General features: G+C 41.4%; 2 protein-coding genes across 5 annotated transcripts in view; one reads left to right on the forward strand and one right to left on the reverse strand.

Annotated features, from left to right (window-relative positions):
- The window catches only part of DTNBP1 (dystrobrevin binding protein 1), a 74,481-nt gene extending 72,115 nt beyond the window's left edge, over positions 1 to 2,366 (forward strand). Inside the window, exon 10 of the mRNA XM_061449529.1 lies at positions 1,465 to 2,366. Within this exon, the coding sequence (XP_061305513.1) occupies positions 1,465 to 1,715 (251 nt within the window). The 3' untranslated portion in view covers positions 1,716 to 2,366. The remainder of the gene's footprint in view (positions 1 to 1,464) is intronic.
- Positions 2,367 to 3,056: 690 nt separating this feature from the next.
- JARID2 (jumonji and AT-rich interaction domain containing 2) overlaps positions 3,057 to 22,291 on the reverse strand; it is a 230,681-nt gene continuing 211,446 nt past the window's right edge. For all 4 annotated transcript variants that reach the window (XM_061449518.1, XM_061449519.1, XM_061449517.1 and 1 more), the window contains 7 exons: positions 21,389 to 21,503; positions 16,315 to 16,420; positions 15,282 to 15,464; positions 10,398 to 10,528; positions 8,224 to 8,407; positions 6,606 to 6,713; positions 3,057 to 4,987 (listed from right to left, as the gene is read on the reverse strand). In XM_061449518.1, coding sequence (XP_061305502.1) covers positions 4,811 to 4,987; positions 6,606 to 6,713; positions 8,224 to 8,407; positions 10,398 to 10,528; positions 15,282 to 15,464; positions 16,315 to 16,420; positions 21,389 to 21,503 — 1,004 coding nt within the window. In that variant the 3' untranslated portion in view covers positions 3,057 to 4,810. The remainder of the gene's footprint in view (positions 4,988 to 6,605; positions 6,714 to 8,223; positions 8,408 to 10,397; positions 10,529 to 15,281; positions 15,465 to 16,314; positions 16,421 to 21,388; positions 21,504 to 22,291) is intronic.

Genomic DNA, 22,291 nt, shown 5'->3' on the forward strand with positions numbered 1-22,291 from the left:
AATCAGAAGGGATTTTTGTGCTTGCTCTAAGGACCTTGCACCCTGGTGTCAAGCTAAATATGCAACAGTCTTCATTCTCAGAAAAATAAGATGGCTTAAAGGTAACTCTTTCTTTTGGTGTCAGTGGAGAAGGGGGGTTGGTCAGGGCAAGATTTGTTTCACAGCTGTACTGAACGCCACAGAACACAGGTCAGTTATTTTAATAAGTGGAAAAAATAAAAATCGGCTCAAGATACTAAAACTTTCCCAGCTCTTTCTAGAAATGTGACCAGCTGCTGGGCACTGGTTTTGAAATGTATCATGATAGTGAGTGGAGCCGAAAAATTTACCCACCTCTGCTACTCTAGAAAACTCCTCTGCGTGCCATGTGTAAATTAATCTAGTACGTGCTGGTGTGCACAACAGAGGTGTCTTTAAAAATACTGCTAGTATCATTCATGTTCAGTATAACTTCATGTTCTCCCTGAGGAAGCAGCTGAGTAGAGCTGCTAGGCATCCTCCCCATGATTCTTAAAGAGGCTTTTCTCACCCATGTTACTCAGTGCTGAACCTGGGTGCGCTGACTATGGAGGAACACTTACTAGGCATAGTAGAGAAGTCAAAAAGGGCTTTATTTGGCCTATCACATAGAAGGAATATTTATGTTTCCCCATTTTAACTTATTTCATTTCCGGCCAGGAAGTGTCCAGAAGATAAGATCTAAGGTAATGTTGAAATCTGAACTCCCAAACTGCAAGCAAACACCATTGCACTGAACTTGCTTAGAAGACTTTTTGCCCAGGATGTGGAGGAAGCATAGTCTCAAAATCCCATTCGTGTGCACTTGAGCTATGATACAGCTTTACCAGGAGGAATGCTTTCATGCTGTGAGCAAGAAGTGGTTTTGCTTCCACCTCTTCGCTTTCAGTCAAAACTGGAGATTATTATTGCCCATCTCCTAGTTTGTTTGTTTTCCACCCAGGTTTATTTGTGTCCTTCTGTTGGACAGTTTGTCTGGAGGATCCTCCTATTGGTGATGATTCTCAGCACGTGCTGAAGACCAACAAATTTTATTATAGGAGTTTATCAAAGTCGGAGTTAGGAGGATTACTTGGGTCTTAGCTAACAGGCAGGCTGGACATCAGCTGCGTCTCTTTGAACAGTCAGGACTTAATATTCCTGCAGTCTTACCTTATTTGTTCTCAAGAGTTAGAAATTCTAGAATGAGCAAAATGGACACTCCGTCAGAAACAGATTAAAGCCAGCCTGCGGTTTGTGTTTGAGATCAACTTCAGAAAAGCCAAAGGGCAACTTTGTGTTTGGGGAAGGTTTTCTAATGGTGTTTTGCAAAAGAAGCAAAACAGCCTCAGTGCAACTCATTAACCAAGGTTGAGCTCACTTAATTTACTGACTTGTCTGTTCACTTGCTGTGCTGAAGTTTGATTGTTGTTGTTGTTGTTGTTGTTTTGTTTTTCCATCTCTAAGGGCCCGAATCCAACACCTACATGAATGAGATAAGTCTCCAAGTTCCGAGCCAGTCTGAATTACGCCAGAAACTGTCATCTTCCCTGTCATCAACCTGCACCGATTCTGCCAGCCAAGATGCAAGCGAAGGGGAGTCGCCAGTTGTTCAGTCTGATGAAGAGGAAGTTCAAGTGGACACTGCTCTTGCTGCTGTAACTGAAAGAAAGGGTGCTTCAGATGTTAGTGATGAAAGTGACTCTCAGACTATTTGAATCTTAAACCCATATCCTTTAAGAATGACTTCTGAATGAATGAACAAGTGAATGAAGAGCTTGCCCGCGTAGCAGTTTGCTAACCAAGCGTTAACAGCCAGATCTTTTTACTTAGTGATACTGCCTTTTTACAGAATCGCCAGTCATGTGGAGGTTGGTTTTTAAAAAAAAAAGCCTAAAGCACACACACTTTAACTGTAGTCTTGGGGCTCAGGGGAGCAGTAAACCTGTTGTATATACTATGTATAAGAGAATTAAAGAGGGAAGATGCAAGTTACTTTGACCACTAACCGTTAATGGCTGATCGGAAGTACTTAGACTTGATGTGTAATACCGAACCCAAATTGTTCCTTGCATGTTGTCAGCTGCTGCAGCTGAAGGTTTAGGATCCAAACCAAAACGAAAAGTTATTTTCTACTCTTTACTACCTACTGACTGCCTACTGCCTTTGTCTACTAGTGCAGCAGTGTTTATTTACTCTCTCACACTTCTTATTCAGGACCAACTTAGTTATCATAGGTGTTAAGGAAAAAAAAGAAATTGAGAAAGAGGAGATGCATATTGAGATGTTACACTCCTCACGGAGCAGAGTTCTTAGCATTGTATGAACTTACTCCTCTTTCGAGACAAAATAAAGTATTTCTATCTCAACCATGTCTTTTACTTGATTACCCAAATATTTTTGTCCGTGACAGTGAAGAGAGGAGACTAATTCAGAAAAAAATCCCAAGTCGCTTATAAGGAGCACCAGTGTAATTTACTTTTCCGTGGTACCATCTGTTTGACTACACTGATGCAAGCCAGCAACCCTGAATGAGTTATAACTTAAATGCTCGCATTTTATAAACCATAGAACCTGTAGTTGTCATCATCTTGCTGCCTCTTTCTTTTTCTGCAGTCATTTTTTGTCTTGAAACTTGAGGTCTGAGCATGTCTAACGCCTGTTGCTTGTCAAGTCTCACGCTCTGTTTGCAGGGATCTGCTCTCCTTTGAGAAGGCTCCTGGCTCTGCTCTTCATGCACAGAGGGAAGGAATGTAATCAGGAACAGCGTAAGTAAAAGGATGAGCTGCGGTGTAGATCTCTTGGCAAAGACCTGCCCTGACAAAGGACTGATGCACGTTCTCCAGCTCCCTAGCTGGGAAGTGGCCAGTTCCCTGAAGGATTCATTCTGTTTCCTGTTACCTGACAGAGTGTTTTCTGAGCCCTCTCTAGGAACTTCAAGCTAGACACACTCGCTACCTGCAGTTAGTTATTTTCTGTTTAACAAGGCGTCTGTTGAAGGCAGCTTTTCTTGAAGGAGCTTCCTTTACTCACTCGCTTTCCAGAAGACAGACAAAATGTCCAAAAAAGTTTTGTTTTTTTTTATTAAACCTCGTAGTACAAACCTGGAAAGTAAACAAAAAACTGGCAATAAACAACATGAAGTCTTTCCTTACAAGGAAAGAGAGCAGAGCAGCGCTAATAAATTAAATGTCAAACTGTAAGCCATAGTCAGAAGTTTACTGTCAAGAGGGAAAAGTACACAGCAAGGCCATAAAAACCAGACAACCACATTTGAAAACACTTGACTCTGTTTATGTTATTGTTAAATATTCCAAAACAGTTCAGTCTTCTGCAACAACAACCAACAAATTGTATTATAGGACTTTCCTGACAGTCACCACTGGCAAGCTCAGTGCAATATGGGTAGCTACGGTATTGTTGAATTCAATTACGAAACAAAACAGTTTGTGAAAACATTTTCCCTTTTTTATTCCACACATACTGTACACACAACCAGAAAAGGGCAACAGCTACTCCATTATTATTTTTTGTTGTTGTTCAGTGATGTAAGCAGCACTTATAAATGTTACAAGAAAAACCCTGTAAGCATCCAATCCAACCGATGAAGAAAGTGAAACGTAAGGCTTTTCTTCATCTTGTCTCTTCACCATCCCCCCTCCCCACCCCAAGAAAAGGCTCAAGTATTTAAAAAAATTTACAGGCATATGTACAAAAGGTGTGACTTTTTTTTTTCTTTTTGTTACAACATGAAGAGAAAAAATAGACAAGATGAAAGCAAATGCATTTTCACATTCAAAAGAAAGATGCAGACCTGCTAGTGGCTCTAAATGTGATCATATAATGAAACAAATTCAGAACAAAAATTAATGCTTGACTGTGTAAAGGTGTGAAAAACAGCAGTGGAATGGAAATGGAATGTTAGAAAGATTGCACGTCTATGACAAAAGAAGCACTTATGGCTTCAATCACTTTTTTTCTTTTTTTTCTTTTTTTTTCAAAGGATGCTATTGAAGGGTTTTTGATAAAGTAGCCAACAGCACCAAAAAATAACAGAATGGATTTCCTAATGAAATCAGGCACAGTTTTCCCTCACGTGACTCCTCAAGGCAGGCAGTCTTTTTTCCTCCTTTTTTTTTTTTCTTTTTTTCTTTATTTTTTATTTCCCCCCCTCAAAACAGATGCATAGTGATGTGCTGGTAAAAGAGAACATACTCCAAATCTCCTCCTTTTGCCTACAAGTTAGGAAACAAAGTCCATCTTCAGCTGCCAAAACCTCCCAAAGAAAGTGTGTATTCTCCAATTTAAAAAATTACAAAACTTATCTTGCTGTGACAGAATAAAAGACAGCCAAAGTAAAGCAATTTCGTTCAAGTTTTTGTCTCCTATCCCTTTTCTCTCTAGAAAAATCTGCTCACATGACCGGAGAACAAATTATAAAACACATCCAACTTCAGCCTATTCCAAAAGTGGGTTAAAAGCCTTTCTTCACAGTTACCAAAAAGGCTTTTTGTTTTTTTCAGCCATAGGGACAATACAAATTAATATTTTATCAGCCCCTTGCCGCTTTTAAAACAGTGAACGTACGGCAGTTCAAAAAAATCAGACTGCTGTATCTATCTAGTCTAAGTACAAAAAAAAATTCAACAGTTTAATGCTAAAACAAAATTAGTTCTCTAAAACCAGAAGAAAATCTTCTTTAGAGCTAGTGCAAAGACAGCTTGTATTCTACAGCAAGTACTCCAAACTATGGTATAATAATTACAAAAAATATATATAAATTGACAAAATGAGAGTGTTGGCATCTTCAGGATTAACTTGAAGCACTTTTGGATGAACTGGAGGATGAAAGCCTAGATGATGGCACATCAACTGTCGCTCTCTTACGAGGTCCTCTTTTTGGTGTAGGCTTGCTGATACAGTTCTCAATGCTGCCATTTTTACCAGATACTTTTCCACAGATTTGATTGACTAGACTGATTATTTGTTCCTATTCAGGGAGAGAGAGAAAAAGAAAACACAAATTAGCATCTGCTCTTTCTCCAGTCACTTCAGATGAACAGTGATGCAGTGCTGCCTTTGCACCTAATGGAGAAAAAACCTTGGCTCATATACGACGTTCATGACCAGGAATTTCAGTAAACGTACTGCGCAGTAGTCCGGATACTGCCCTTGTTGAAGCTACCCCCTCCAAATGTGAAGACAGTGATGAGCAGAACTAGAAACCTCTTGAGCAAGAATAAAGAAACTGGGCTCCATCGTTACTACACTGAGGTCAGAAACGTTCTTCAGATACAGCTTAAAACCCACTGCTGAACAAAGTTACAAATGCTATAAACCCACAGTAGCACTGCTTATAATTTACTATTTATTAATTATTTCTTGAAAATTTAAGGAAAAGATCCCACTTTTTCCTTGTGACATTGTTGGCATTTGTTACAGGATGCTGCTTTTGTTTAATGCTGTTCAGGATGTCTGAGGTGTGCAGGTGCTCTCAGCCCATGCAAAGAGAAAGCTGTTTTGCGGCCCTGCAGAAAAGGGGCAATAGCCACATGGCATTATGATCAGAAGGGATGAGGAGACCTTGACCTGCACATTGGCTGCAGTGTCACTCCTACCTCCACTGCATTCGGGGACTGGATGAAGTTCAGGGCAGGGGAGAGATTTTTTTAACTGGCTGGCCCACCCTAGTAAGAACGTCGAGAATTTGCTTTTGGGCAAACCTGAAGCAGCTTCTTAGTGAAGTCTGTCTAACAGTTAGACCTGACATGCAGGTGATCTTTCTCCTCATTCACAGCCCTCAAAACCAATTCTGTACCAGTAGCCAGAAATGCAGCAGTCAAATGTCTTTCAGAAACGTAGAAACTTCGGCGTTTTTTTACATTTGGAAAAAATAATCATTACCACCCAAGGAAGCCCATCTCAAAAAGCTGCTTGCACCAGCACTGATCTCCAAGAACTGATTTTGTGATATTTTTTTTCTGCTTCATTATCCACCATTCAGAGTAACAGTGAAATGCTGCCCCACTCTTGATTCCCCACCCCATTCCCTTATACACTGGAGACATGGAGCTAATTAGCCAGATGAAGAGGCATCCATCATTTGACTGTATGGATCTGTCTGGACTGATGGAGCATTAGTCCAGAACCCAGACCCTGTCCTAAATCACCAGCCTGAGCTGAGTGTTCACCATCACATTTGCTTGAAGCCATCACTGGACCTCTTGTCTACAAGTCCTCTACAAGTTTGCCTTAGAGAAGGTTCAAACTGGACTGGAGTTATCCACAGAGAAGTTACTCAGAAGTATAGAAGTTACAAGAAATTAACCAGGCAAAGCACAGCTTCATGTTCTACAGCATCCCAGAGCACTAAATGCCTTCTCTGTTCTGTAATACCTATCCATGCCATTTATGCTTCAGGTTTCATCTTTGTAATCATGTTTCCCTCTATTTCTTTCATTTAGATCATAATACAGCACCTTCTTCCCACATCCAAAAGACCCCAGCACAGTCTCTTGAGGTTTCAGTAGGACAAAGACAGAGTTAAGTCTACTCCCAAATTTTCAGTGTCAAAGCTCAGCAGCATCACAAAGCTGCATCGTACAGACCTCATCGTAACGGTACATCATTTTCAGTCCCCGACAAGACTTCTGTTTTTCCACATGCCGCAGGGCACACTCCAAGCAGAAGACAACATTTTCATTCTCCTGTACGACCTATATAAAAATGCAGGAGTAGGGGGGAGAAGTGCAGTAAGCCCCAGATTGTAGCCATGTTATGCACACAGTATTGAATTATTGTCTGAGCTATTAAACCTGTATTTTACTACAAGTTGGTTAGAGGCATAAACACAAAGTATTACACATTGTGAAATGATTCAGAATGTGTAAGAAGAAAGTACATATCCCTTTTTGAGTGCTAATGTTGGCAAATACGTATGATTTATAAAAAAAAAAGCACCAATAGTAATGCAGGCCCAATCCAAATAGTGATATATGCGTAAGTATCTAACACATAGCCTAAAGATTTCCTGAAAGCAGCCGTTTCAAATTACTTTAAAAGCTGTCTTGAATGAGGATAAAATCAGAAGCTTAGCCACAGGATTCCTCAGCTACTGTCTTGTTCAGCAGAGGTCACATTTGCTCAGCTGGCTACCAGCCAAGCCTACACATTCCAGTTGGAATTTGACAACCAAGTTGATTTTTTTGTCCCTTACTGCTGTTTTCACAGCGTGATGAGGAAAAATCCTTTCCTTCATTACACTTACTCCAGAGCAAACAGGCCAGAATTAAGAGGATCTGGTTGTCTTTTTTTTTAAATAGACTCATTTTGAAGTGACTTCAAATTAATACTGCTTAAGCAGCCATCCAAAGACATGTATAAACATGTATAAACTGAGTGTATTCTATCTTAGGGGGGAAACAGGTATAGCTAACCATTTAATAAGTTACATTGCCCTTCCATCAAAAACCTGACTTATGTAACCAAAAAACCCCAAAAGATGTCAGAATAATTGCAGTATTTCCAGAATATGGACTTGCACACACTGCACTTTAAAAATATCTCATCTTGGAATTAAGTGGTACATGAGACTGTGGGAGGAGTTTTTTGATATCTTTAATTAAATTGCTGTATTTCTAGGTGTTCTGCATACAGCTAAAATCCTGGAAGTGTCACCACGGTGGTTAGCACACCTTCAAAAGCCAGTAAGCAATTACTTGTAAAGAGAGAGAAAGTTTATGGGCATGAATCCTGTTTCTGAACAGACAGGTTGGCAAACAGCATCGCAGCTTGATAGACAGAATACATCTACCCTGCAATTTGTCTTGTAAGGAAATTGTCGCAGCACAGGCTGTAGCTGCATGCCTAAGACTCGGGGCACATATCTGAGTTGCTAGCTCATCCTGGGAACTGTTCTGCCATGACTTACAACTACTGGCAACCAGCAGGTATCTTTGTTATCTCTACTAGTGCAGTGCAGCTGAGTGACTAGTTTACCCCTTCCTTACAGGGGGAGGAAAGCTAGCTGACACTAACTGTTGTCTTCTGTCACTGCTGCCTGAGGCAGTAAATGTTCTGAGACAAACCAAATCAGGATCTCTGCATCACGCGTGGAGTGTATGAGATGACTCAGTAGTCATCTCCCGTCTCTCAAATGCTTATAGTCCATTACAGTGCCCTAACAGGGGAGAGAATACCCCAGAGGTGGCAAAGGACTTTACTCACCATGGAAAGATAGCACAGGTGCTGACAAATCTGACATCTCCTCTCCGACGTTTCTAACTGCAACCACTTTCGAGGCTTTTTCTTTCCATCCATCCCCGTGCTGCTGCTGTCGTGGCTGCCGTAGCGTGCTGAAGAATGGAGACCTGCCTCGTAAAGCTGCCGCCGCTGCCTCAGCTCTGTATCCCTGTGAATGTTTTATGCAATTAGACACAGGCATCATCTCACACCACCACAAAGCCATGTATAACCACCTTTTTACCACCATCATCACTGAAACCTTAGCTCCACACAGCAAAGCCCTGAGTGTTGTTGGAGGTTGGTGCCATTCCCTACTCATGGTGAGAGATAGCCAGCACCACAGAAACACTGCCTAATTGCAAAAGCTATCTCCGGATTTTAACAGCAACCACTGTACCGAGCCAGTGGTTCTCAAACTGCTCCACAGAGAACTGGGGACTGACGAGTACTTCCTGTAGGTCAGCGGTTGCCCAGGGCCATGTGAAGTCGGGAGATGTGGCTAACATGACTCTCATCCCTCAAGTTGCCAAAAGCCACCTGGAGCAGGAAGCCACCTTCATCAGGAGGCAGAGATGAACCAAGGACCTGCTGCCATGAGGAGCTTCAGGCAGGAAAGGGGGAGCGGGGCAAGTGATTGTGCCAGAAGACGATGATCTTGCTGTACACCCGGGGAAAGAGGAGATACCAGTTAAGGATCAAAACTAAGCCCTCCAGCTGCCCTTCACCCATGGTATCCGCAACGTGGACGGTACTTCCTATGCTGAACTACACAGCATTAGGAGTGCAGGTCAGGTTGGAGCCGAGTGGAAGACAGCAAGCGTGGAGTGAGCTGAGCAGATGCAAGGGGAGAATAAAAAAGCTCACCACAGACACAGCTGAAGATGGGTGGAAAGCCAAGCTAAGCAAATGGCATGGGCAAACTGAGCAACCAAGGCAGATCAAGAGAGGAGGCAGCAAAAAACAGAACAAACAAGCAAAACAAAGCAAAGGGGAAAAAAATATGGTACAGTGTCCCACTTTGGTTTTTTTTTATGGGTTTTGTTGTGTGGGGCTTTGTTTTCCATAAGCAGACACAGGAAGGACCGATATCCTCCAAAGAATCCCAACCTAAGCATAAGAACAAGTTAGAGAACCACTCTGATAGATGTCGACGTGACGGTCTAACAGCAAGCACCAATATTTCTGTTTCACCTTTCGCACTTGCAGTCTTTTCCTCTTCAAGGAAAAAAAAGTAATAATAAAAAAAAAGGCACTTGGAAGGTCTCATTCCCATAGGGGAACCAGCTGCAGGTAAAGCAGTCAGTACACCTCTTTGTATTTCTTTCTGAACACTAAAACAACACATGGGCTGTTTTCCCCTTCAATCTGTCACTGGAAATTTTCCAAATGAACATGCTAGTTAGTTAAATACAGTTTGTAGGTTCCATTCATCAAAACTTTCTTGACATCTCGAGTATCAGTTGTCACAAACTTGAAAGATAGGAAGCAACTACATGGTAGGGAACAAAAGAGAAGATCATTACACAGGAAGCCAGGCAACATTGTGTTTTCTTTTTTTACCTATCTTAAGAGAAACCCTAAACATGTTTCCTTAATACTGGGGAGAATGCGAGATGCATTAGCACCTATAAATAAGCTGCTCACTTAATGGCTTAAATCAAGACAACTTTCTGTAAGCAAAGTACCTTCTACAACTGCAGCATAATAATCTTGATGCTGAAGACAAGAGTTCCTGGTGCAGAACCCATGACAGACATGGATTGACAGTGGCTACTGATGCCAAGAGGCTGAAAAACTGAATAAAGGTATTTAACCACCTGGCACCACACAGTTCACGTAATGCTTCAGGAAAGCTTGAATCTCAGCACCAAGAATCAACAAAAACAAAAACCCACGGCAAACTGTAGCTTTAATTCCATGATGGTGCCCGAAGTAGGGAGTTCTTAGAGTAAGACATCCTAACCATGGGCACTCTCACATCAGATACAGCCAAGGAAACTGCTTCTTCTACATGTGGCTGTCTTGGAGTTTGTTTGCTGGGCTTTTCCTTGGTTAAGTAGGTACAAGACATGCATCTGAAAGGGTTACTTACATTATCCACCTCCAGAGTCTGTCAATGAAAACAAAATAGGTACAACAGGTCCCCAATTTGTTACCTGAGCTCTCCAAGAAGTGATGATATTGTACTCAGAGTCGGCCCATTTTCCTTTTTTGCTTCTGCTGTTGCAATCTGATAAAGCAACTTTTCCATCGAAAATGGTTTGGCGATTCGTCGTCTCTTCATTTCCTGGGACAGAAATTGCCCAATTAGTTCTTCAGCATTTTGGAAAAAAATAAAAGTTATAAAGAATGACTTCAATGTAGCCAAAAGGAGCCTTTTAAAACCACCCAAAGTAAAAGCTTTCCACAGTCCAAATGAAGCAAAGCATTTATGTTCCAACTTACAACCAGCACTAACTACACACTGAAACAAATGCTAATCAGAAGTAAATCCTTCCAAGTAGAAAGCGAGGTGCCCAAGGGCTTTGCTGAATTGGGTCCTCCTGATGAAAAGACTGCAAAAGGAGACTTTCTGCTCATGCCTTAGGTGAACCAATGCCACAGAAAAAACTTGAAACCTTAAACCAAACGCATGCTACCAGCCATCATAATCAACTGCTTTCTTGAATGCCCGAGTGCCTCTTAACGGCTAACGTTCTGTTTTCATTCAGAGTCAAAAGTAGAAAGCAAAAAAGCATCTGCAGTGCATGATGGCATAGATGAAAATATGAAATCAGCCTCTTTGCTACCTCTTCTTAATATGCTTTGCTATGAAATTTAATGCAGAATAAAAGATAGGCAAAGTCTGCATCTATAAAGAGAAAGAAGCAAAATGTAAGTACTCCAGTGTCCCCACATTTCCAGTACACCCTTTTTTCACAGAATAAAATTAAACATCAGTGGACAAGACCAGGACAGGAGAAATGTCCCCAAAATGAGAAAAATAAAGAGAAGGATGCCCAGGCATAGGTTAGCTTGCAGTTTACCAAAGTGGAGGAACCAACCTCAAAATTCTCTCCCTAAAATCTAATCTTTCCTGTGAAGACCAAGAGGAGTACTGTGATCACTTAAGGTCACTAACACACTATTTGCACTCTCAGCCACCCAGTAATATCTGTCTTTCTCACCTACTTGACACACAGGGCTGCTGTTATTTTGCATCTTTTAAAATATCAAAGACAACAACTAGCAAAATAGGCAGATGTCAGGGGAAAAAGACAAGCAAAAGGAGAGGGTTCAGTTCTGTTCAGTTTTGCCTGTTACCAGTTCCTCTCTGTGTAAGCTTTTAAAGCTACTTTCCTGTCAGTGTGAACTCAGTGATTTTAAACCCTTTTGATAATTCTTATGCAGGCAAATTCCTTTAGTTACAGCACACTTGGGAAAAGCGTAGCGTTTTCCCAAGTATCTGAAGTTTTGTGTCATTTGAAAACTCTGCCCCTCTGTAAAACAAAACAGGTTGAGCTGTACTGGCCTTAGTACAAATCCCTGAGGAATGCAGAAAGAGACCTCCCTCCCTGATAAGAAGTGACCATTTATTCCCATCCTCTGCTTCTCTTTAAATCATTTAGTTTTCTGGTGAGTGAACTTTCCCTCTCAACCCACGACAGGTTTATTTCTTTAAGAACCCATCCCAAGGAGCCTCTTCCAGAAATGCTGACAGACTCTGTCAACTGGATTTCTTTTGTCCGTCTATCCTTCCAAAAGCTTCACAGCCTGGGGGCCATGACCTCATTGCAAAAGCCACGTTGATTACCCTGGTCTTGTTCTTTTCTACGTTTATTTGTTCTTTAGGAAGTGTTTGTCTGAAATCTTTTGCTCTGCATTTGTGTCTATTCACATGCATCTTGCTAGAGTGGATGTTTTACTTGTATTTTAATCTTCTGCATACAAAAGGGGGTTTTTGGTCTCGTTTCAAACAAACAACTTTCCCCTGGTGTTAGGCATGCCAAGTTTAGTGGGGGTTTGCCTTTTGAACATTTTTTTTTTTGCTAAGCAGTCTGCATGTGTTGTGAGTCTCTAACACAGCATCTTTAAGCAATTTCTATGCTGCACGCAAACACTTAACCCTTCTTTTCTGCATTCTCAATTTAACAAGCTTCCTTAGTTTTATGCAAGGCTGTCTTTTGAAATGAAACACCACAGCAGTGGGTATGGTTTACTGCTCTTTCAGGGTTCTTAATCTCTGCTCACCATCACAGTGCAGCTATTTGACAGTGATATTTTGAGCTGGGCTCCACCATTGCTGAGAAGCGAGATGAGAGTTTCTTCTCCTTGCATGATTTTCCTAACTAGCTGCTCCCAGAAGCCATTTCTGTTCTGGCATTACACACAACATAACCACTATCCTAGCTTTAGGAAGAGACCAGCATTTCCCATTATCATCGTATATCCTGGCCTCACAGGTTTTCTCATCTCCTTTAGCATGACACAGGCTATACACCATCGGGTATGGTGAAGCAGGAGTGAATGTGCAGAGTGATACAGTTGATGCTGAGGAGCCAAACACCCACAGCGTGTGTATGTAAAGCTGATGGCTTCGAAGCAGTCTAGCCTGGTCCTGTGGCCACACTGTCACTGGTTTTGGAGGGCACTTCTTTCGTCTAAAAGCAACCCAGTCTGCTAAGGCAGCTCTGTGATAGGAACCAAGGAGTGGTCATTGCGTGACATTATAAAGGCACATTCCTCAACCAAACTAAAACTTGTTGGGGGGAAACACAGAAAGCCTCTGCCAGCATACTGGCTGGACAGTCAGGAGAACAGTGCTAAACTAATACCATGCCTTTCCTATTTAGAACAGGAAGATCAGGGCACAGGGATTCTGTCACCCGTGACAGAAGTAAACCTGGATTATTTTACTGTAATCTCTCTTTTGGTTGCAGCAGTGCTGCTCCAACCAGATGACTAACTCCATCTTTCCTATGTACTTCTTCCTCTCCTATTACAGTACCAGCTGAGTCTCTTCACCAAGTTTCTGGTGGGCCCTATAGCACCAAAGCCCTGCTTTAAAACCAGATGTTCTTTCTTATTTCCGAACTTCTAGACCAGAGTGCATTCATTTAGTTCAGCATTCTGTTTTCCTGTTTCCTAAATGAATTGTACTGACTTTGCCCCACGCCTTATTTGAGGACATGAAGTTACCCCTTTGCCATTCCAAACACAAACTCTTCACCACACCTGTAAACCTTTTCCTCATCCTAAATTTAAAGTTTCAAGAGCTCTCAGGGGTGTTTTTTAAAAGCCAGCAACCTGGTTCCACATATGGTTTAGGTGAAAACTCTGTCCTTTACACACGCTTTATACTAATTCTTTTATTCCCACAATTATCCTAACTCCTTACAAACTGAAATCAATGCCATTTCAGATGCAGAATTTCATTTTTTCCATATATTAAAGGAGACTGAGCAGTCACTCAATACAGAAATGAAACAACACTGTTTAGTAATATAAAGAGAGTCACTATAGAAAAAATCAGGTCACAGTATCACAGAATGAAACCAAAGTTAATTTATCAAACAGCTGAAAACTGTCAATATTGCTGTTGAGAACAGACAGACAGGAAGGTACAATTGTCAGAGTTCATTAACAGTCCAAAATGGGAATCTTGCTCATTACACAGAATGTGTCAACCTCTGAAAAGCACAATCCCAGCCCACCTTTGAAAATGGCCAAGTGCCTTGCCAAAGTGAAGGAACCAAGGAAAAATTTCCAAAATTTAAGGGAGTTAAGAACATAGGATAGTTTGAGGAAGGAAAGGAGGGAAGGAAAATAAAAGAAGGAAAAGCAGAGTGCAGTGGGTGTTTACAGAGTTACTTTGATAAAAACATGTTTCTGTGGTTCTCCTAAAGTCTGTGAGAACTGTGACTTCAGTTTCCAGAGTAGGTTATCACAGATTGGAATCCGATGGATTTTCAATCAGCTTATGTTTACCCAATGCAAAGCTCTTAAAACTTAATCAAAAGAAACTGTTCTTCAGAATTTGAGGCACCAAGAAGAGCATTTTAATTGCTGCATAGTGAATTCTGTCTCTTACAGGACTGGCATTTCCAGAATGTCAAGCAAGTGTTCGGCAGAGCAATAAATATAGCATATGGAGTTAACGTAATTGTGTACCTTCGGATAGAAAAGGTTAGCTCAGAATTCTCGTTCCTTATCTATACACATATACAATTCCCACCTTTCCCCACAATAAATCTGTAATAAAATAACCTCTTATTTCAAACTAAGTTAATATTCAGTTAGTATAATCAGGCAGGAAGAATTCCATTAACCCTAAAGATCCAAAACCCAACATTTAATTACTTACTAACCACTTGTTCTCAAGCTGTCAATGATAATTTACTAGTGGTTTAGCTACAAAACACTACCAAAATAGCATCTGTAACCCATAGTGTATTTGAGGAGTTTGGGAACACAATGAGTGACGTATATTCTTTGTCCAAGACCACAGAAATGTAGTCAAAATCGTGATGACTGGACAATTCAGCTGTTGGTTTCGGCAGACAACCTGCCTCGGTTAGTCGTGTGAAAAGGCAATGGGAAAGGGCTTTTATTTACATCTTAGTATTGGATGTGAACCTACGCTCTGTGAACATAAGGATTTTCAAGTTGATTAAAATTGAAATTTCCCTGATCAACAGCTTTTCCTGAATGGAGGGGCAGAGAAAGACACTCAGTACAGCTGTGAGTATTGACTCTGCCTATCATAGGAGCTACTAAGCACAGTTTATTCAGATATTTGCACCTGAGATTCGAATGGTTCTAGAAAACATTACTTAAAATTAGTAAGCATAATACAATATATATATACACAATATATTATCATTAGCTCTGACGGGATTTTTGAAAAGCTTCCTCGCTTTTTTCATGCCTTGCAGAACTTTTTTATTTAACAGTCCACAAAATTAGACGTAATTGTACAAGTCTCACAACGCTGTCCATCCTGAAATGTCGGTTTAGATGGCAGGGCCATGAATCCATTTTAACTCCTTTTCTCAACTTACCTTGGCTGTTTTAAAGCCCATACTTGTCCACTGGGTGGTAGCAAAGTGCACTGTTTCAGAAACACTATAGCCACAACACACTTTGGACACAAAGGATCCAGGAAAGCAGACAACGAACTGCCCACTCTGCTGTACAGTACGGTGCACCCTGATCCCCTCCTTACACAAGATTTCTGGGGAGATCTAGAAACACATAAAAGCAAAACAACAACAAAGAAAGAAAAGCAAAGAACAATCAGACCTTTGACACTTATATCCCCCTCCCTTGCTGGGTACTGACTGCAACATGCTACTTGTTTGCTCTGCTAACTGCTCAGCTCTGTTCACTTTCTCTCTTCCCTTCTACACATGCTGAGGCTTAGTGTTTGGAGTGAGAATTACAGAAGTGGCCCTTCTGAAATCAACAGTTTAAACTTCCACTTGCCAAACAATCTCAAACACAGAGCCTCAAAACAATACTACCTATTACTACTACAGAAAGTAATGCAAACTGTTTTCCATGTAGATCTTTTCAGACTTGGCATTGAATCATCCTTGCTACTTCACTTCTGTTAACATGCTAACATGAATAGCTGAAGGAGGGTCTTTGTTATGGGCTCCCAAATTTATATTTACACGCACTAAATTTATATTTAGTTATATTGCTATCCACAAAATAAACAAGGGAGCCAAAACTACTCGGAAATCCTTCTAAGTATTAGGTTTCTCATATCCATGGTGGCTTCATAAAATCTCAGTCATGGCAGATTGATTACAAAACACTCCTTTTGTGAGGCTAAACACACTGTGGTCAGTATTAGAAATGGGTATTTAAGGCACTGTCACATTTATTTTTATTTCAACATTTTAACATATGAGCCTTGCTAGAAAAATGCCATGTGGGTAAACACTGCAATTAGGAAGTAGCCAGATTTTAACAACAGCCTCTGCATCATTTTAGTGTAAGACAAAACCAAAATAAACCCCTGAGCAAACAGCATCCTGATTAGCACTGGGTTCTCAAATGGGAATACGTCTCCCAGTGTTAACCTACCATTACATTACTTTCAAGCATTTCCAGCCCTGGAGTGCCATTGGCTTGCAGCAGGGTATGTACCACATCATCAAGTTTGTTCTCCTCCGCAGCAGGAATGCAATACCTGTTGTTTTGTCAGAGGAAAAGAGAAAAGATTTACTGTGGAGTAAATAACAGTCCACAGCTACACAGGAACAGGCAATTCAGATCAGGACACTGATTAAAAGAAATTAAATGCAGGCTTTTCCACACAGTTCTTTCTGGTAAAACGCTGATGATCATGGAATGCTGTTTATTTAGATTCAGTCTGATGGTGTTCACTAAATGCCAAAAGACATAAAAATCCCTGAAACAGAAATATTAAAACTCTGTTCAATCAGAGGAGAGAAATCAGTCACAGAATAGTGTTCACTTTAATGGCACCAAAACGAGCAGAAGCTGGCATCTCATGAGCACCAATATATGTTGTTACCTTTATCTTAAATGGCTGCATTTATTACCTGTGCATCACCCAAGCAATCATTTTATTTAATAACATTTTCTGTTTGTAACAATGAAGAAACCACAAATCACCTTTACTGTTAAAACACAAAGTACCCTAAGAGCTTCCTGCCTTGCTTACTAAATAAATCCCACATCCCTTCTCTTCCTTGCAACAAAAGACCTGACTCAGAGCAGCCGAAGGAGAAAGAGAGATTTAAAACTTTGCTAGGTGCATGCCAAGTTCCACATCCTCCTCTCCTTCAGAAGCCAAGGAAGAACCTGTCCTCTCTGTGCTCACTGCCAGCAGTGCTTCCTATGCAGAAATTACAAGAACATAAGAGTCCTGTTAGAGAGCAGTGTAGGGGAGAGGGACCTGGGGGTCCTAGTGGACGACAGGATGACCATGAGCCAACACTGTGCCCTTGTGGCCAAGAAGGCCAATGGCATCCTGGGGTGTATTAGAAGGGGGGTGCTTAGTAGGTCGAGAGAGGTCCTCCTTCCCCTCTACTCTGCCCTGCTGAGACCCCATCTGGAATATTGTGTCCAGTTCTGGGCCCCTCAGTTCAAGAAGGACAGGGACCTGCTGCAGAGAGTCCAGCGCAGGGCAACAAAGATGATGAAGGGAGTGGAGCATCTCCCTTATGAGGAAAGACTGAGGGAGCTGGGTCTCTATAGTTTAGAGGAGACTGAGGGGTGGCCTTATAAGTGTCTATAAATATATAAAGGGGGAGTGTCACGAGGATGGAGCCAGGCTCTACTCAGTGGCAAACAATGATAGGACAAGGGGTAATGGGTACAAACTGGAACACAAGAGGTTCCACTTAAACTTGAGAAGAAACTTCTTCTCAGTGAGGGTGATGGAACACTGGAACAGGCTGCCCAGGAGACATTCAAAACCCTCCTGGACACATTCCCGTGTAACATTATCTAGGTGTTCCTGCTCCGGCAGGGGGATTGGACTAGATGATCTTTCGAGGTCCCTTCCAATCTCTAGCATACTGTGATACTGTGAGTCTCAGGTCTTAGCTTCACGCATCCAGAGAACTGCTATTTTGCTGGATGCAGGGCGGCAATATGGTGACAATTAGTCACTACTCTTGCTTGCACTCTGCTAGAAAGGTGTTTATGTCCACCCAGAAGATACCTGTTCCCCAAGATCTGGTAGCTGGTACCTCGTAACTTCAAACTGAGCAGTGCAGTTTGCTGGGAAAAAACACTGCACATCACAGGATTCCCAAACCTGCCTTGCATTGCTGCCATGCTGTGCTTGATCTGAAACATTAGTTTATTCAGACTTGTTATGCTCAGGACAAGTAAAAAGCGTCTCTAGATTTATCATGACTTACTAGTTCACTTCAAGCAGCGAGACTGCAACCATGTGCCCCCACGACACACACATAAAAGGATTTGGGGGAAAGGGTAGTTTCCTTGTTATTCATCCAGTCTCTCTGTCAATTTCATAAAGCATTCTGCTGGCCTTACAGACCTTGTTAGGATATTTGCTTATAATGTGCACTAATACAAACTCCGTATGTGTCACACAGAGTTATCCTGCTTGATGAGTCTGCAGGAGGCTGTACTTCCTACGATTCAAACATCTCGTTACTGTTCACTGTCCTGATGATGACTTTGATGTGTCTTTGTTGATCTTCAAGCCAAATACCAGAGGAGATGACAGTATCTACTCATACAGCTAATTGCAGCCACAATAAGGGCTCTAATGAGCTGGCTGCCTGGGTGTACATAGACTGATTACTTACACATACATTGACAACGATCAGGACCTTTCTAAAAAATCCGATGGTTATAGAGAGGTGAAGAACTTTAACTTGATAAAGCTGAAGTCCCAACAGCTGTGTATCAAACAGTTTGCAGTACCTGCATTGCTATCAATGACAGCTTCAGAACAGCTCCATGTGTGTAGCATATTACTCTAGTTACACTACAGTAAGAGATTTTAAATGGTAATGCAAATATTTTCAGTTAAAACCCTGAACACTGCAGAGCCTACTCTTTCCTTTTGGAGTCAGAAAATACAGCTGGAACAGCCAAAAGATCCAAGCATGCAGCCCCTCACCAGATGGGCCCAGGAAAAAAAGCAGAGAAAGGATGTGTGAAGAGGAGGGGATAGCACAAAAGTGTATGGGACTGACTACTGGCAGGGCTGAGGGCAATGGAGATCCTTTGCAACTGTGGTGTGTGCTGCAATTTCACTCATTTGCAATTCTTGATCTACTTGTAAAAATGGGAGGAGAGCAGCCAGAATAGACTTCTGAGTGTCTTGGGCAGAACAAGGTTCTCTTCACTCTTTTAATGGGCACTGAGGATCCCTCCAGAATAAAATGTTAGGTCACTGACCTCTGCCCTGCATGCAGATTGAGTTCTCCCCTGTTTACTCTTCAGAAGGTAAAACCTGAGGGATCAGATAGTGACCTGAGCAATTTGCAGGTAAATGAAGCACCAGTGATTTTTAGCACCACAGGGATGTGTCCTTTGAAGAGAAGATTTCTGGATGCTGGCTGGACTTTGCAAGACAGAGGAGAGCTTTGATGTCCAGTAGCCTCCTTTGTTATCGCTGAAGCAGCCACCAAAAGCAATGCTGTCAGGGCTACTCCAGGTATTACACTAGACCTAGTTATTAAATTCATTTTTTCCTCAATAAAGTTGGGTACTTTATTGCAATATTAAAAGTTGCAATGAGTTAATAATGAATACTAGCCTGACACTTCAGCCTGGCAGCCTTGCCAAAGAACAGCTTTTACAAACTCAGGAGTTTCACATCTCCCTTCTTCTGAGTTATTACACATTATCAATGTTTCATAAGGACAATCATCACAATACACCTGAAACTATGTACTTGTGTTTATAAGCAAGCCCATCAAGAAAAAGCAAATGGCTTCCTTGGTTTTATTCTTCTCAGCTTGGAAAAACAGAGACAGTGGCTTTTCCTAAAACTGGCTAGCTGCATTCAAGACTGTTCAATCCCAAAAGGCAAAAGGTATGTTTTGACATGCACAGTATGAACAGAGTGGCCTCAGAACTTAATTAGGGGAATTCTTGAATGCCTTTTATTTGGAATTTGCTGTGATTTCAGACTAGATGAATGTCACAGAGAAAAACAGACTCACCTAAGGTTGAGGACAATGTAGCTTGCTCAGCAGTTTGTCCTGATAGTGTACTATTATAAAAGATTACAGATTCCTGATTCACAGAACAGGGAGAGGAGCCATGAAATGCTCACGATAGACAGGAACAAACTCCCAGATGTGCAGCATAATCCAGCATTTACCTTTACCCCTTGCTATGATCACATACAGAACATATCTCCTGCTTAAAATATTTCGAGAGAGGAGCTCCTGCTTTAATGGGTTTCCTCCAAGACTTCAAATTCTTTTTTTGTGGAACATGTGCTTTCCCAGTGATAGCTGGGTCAGCACCTCTGACATCAGCAGGAGGGAGGTAAAGGCAATGGCCAAAGTACACACTTTGCATGTGAATGAAGAGCAGCTGACGCTGCCACTGCCTCCATGGGGACTTCTGGAGGCAAAAGGGGACCTCCGCAGGCCTTTTCCTGTCACACCACCCAAGGAGCCAAAGTCTCCCACATTTCAGAGTTCAAGAGGGGAATGGCTGGAACTGTTGAATGGGAACAGGATCCGGTTTCTCACCTTTGCAGGGGACACCACTTAAGTAACTTCTCTATTGTGTTTTCTCTCATCAAGAAACAACAGTTACACTGCTTATGATTCCTTGTTGTCAATGATAATCCTCTTGGGTAATAATACCAATGTCACAGTAAACTGACAGAAAGGCACATGACATGCCAGCAGCACCTGCTTCCTTTAATCCCTCCATCAGCTGTTGTACTTCCATTGCAATCTAACTCATCATCATCTCTAGTAGCATGTATGCACTGAATTCAGGAAGGATTCACCATGTTCAAGAACATTTATAAGCTGAGTGTTAAGTCTATTTTCATGATCTGTCTACCAAATATCTTAAGGTCCTTTCCAACCCTAACCATTCTACGATTCTATGAAATATGAAATGTAGCTAGCAACTAACTGATGATGTCCACAGAGACACTACAATGATGTGTGTAATCATATTAAAAATTATTATCATCATGAAAAAAGAGAAAACGCTAGGGACCTGGTAGATACAGAGTTCAAGAGTTTTTGCATTAAAAAGGACAGCACTGCCTATGTAGTCAGAGTGTGGGTTCAGTCACTTTACAAGTGGCAATATAGAGCTTACTTGACAAGTGTTCTCCGTCAGCCTAAGGAAAGTCTACCTTGACTAGCTCTCGTCTGACTTCCACGTGATGAAAACTTTCCACAGATTAAACGGTGTTGTCAAGCAGAAACAGTTTATTACTAAATATTTCAGACTAGAGCGTGGAAGAGAAAAGGAAATTTTTCTTCCAGGAAAGGGCATTTCATCACCAAAGTTTATACTACATTTTCTCATTAAAACTGTGACCACACACACTTGGCCTTTCTAGGTGGGACTCATTCATGCAAGAGGTACTACACAAGCTGCTATTAACACCAACCTACAGACAGCCCCTGCAGTGAATGAGAAGAAAAAAACCCACAGAAATACCTACCAAATGCAATCAGCACCAGTGTGTAAGTAGTCAATGTATGGAAGGTGATTTTGGTCTCGAGACCAGCATGAGGTAGAAAAGACCATGCCGATATTTAGCCAAGGAATTGTCACTCCTAAAGCAGAGAGATTGAAAATGAGTTATGATTAACTGCAGTTTCTAATTAAAAGACAGTTTGAGAGGGCGTTTCTGTCGAAAATATTTTTCTACCCACAAGCTGACCCTTAAGTTTTAAGTCTTCCTGCCAGAGCGGGTAATTCACACAGAATAATTTAACAAATCCAGCATCTCCACTAACAACATATCTACCAATTATATCGCCTTTGAACATATTTGTTTTCTAATAGCTGTAAAAAAATTTTATCCTTCAAAAATGTACAAATACCCGCAATTTTAGCTCAACGGCATTGATCAGAGGACGTTGTTTCATGTTGTCAAGCATACATGTACTTTTAAACAGATACCGTGTTTCCTGGCTGGTTTGTTCAGGCTCAACATCTGCATGGGAGACTGAGTTAGGCTTTCAGCTAATGTTTCTACCAGTAAATTGCAATGGTACATATGTAGCTGGACCACTCGTGACGATTCATATGGAAAACCTGTGTGCTCTTCCCAGTGCTACAGACTAGGTTTACAAGTAAGGAATTGCATGGCTCTGTACTTTGTCACACTGACACAAAGCAGGAACACTGATGTACTGGCAACAAGAGAAAGTGATACTGCAAGTACAACTGGTTCCTCCCAGATGTATGGTCTCAACTATTCATTAATTCTTTATCTGCACACCTGCCTTCATTCCTTTAAATATCACATGCTATGTACAACTGCATGTCTACCTGGTCAGCCAGTGAACAGAGGGGCCAGGGAGAGGAGACTTTGGTGACTATGCAGCCACATTTACAG

Source organism: Pezoporus flaviventris, unplaced genomic scaffold (genome assembly GCF_033815535.1).
Source record: "Pezoporus flaviventris isolate CSIRO_AGI_PZ_B2104156 unplaced genomic scaffold, CSIRO_AGI_Pfla_v1 ptg000007l, whole genome shotgun sequence".
Classification (NCBI taxonomy): domain Eukaryota; kingdom Metazoa; phylum Chordata; class Aves; order Psittaciformes; family Psittacidae; genus Pezoporus; species Pezoporus flaviventris.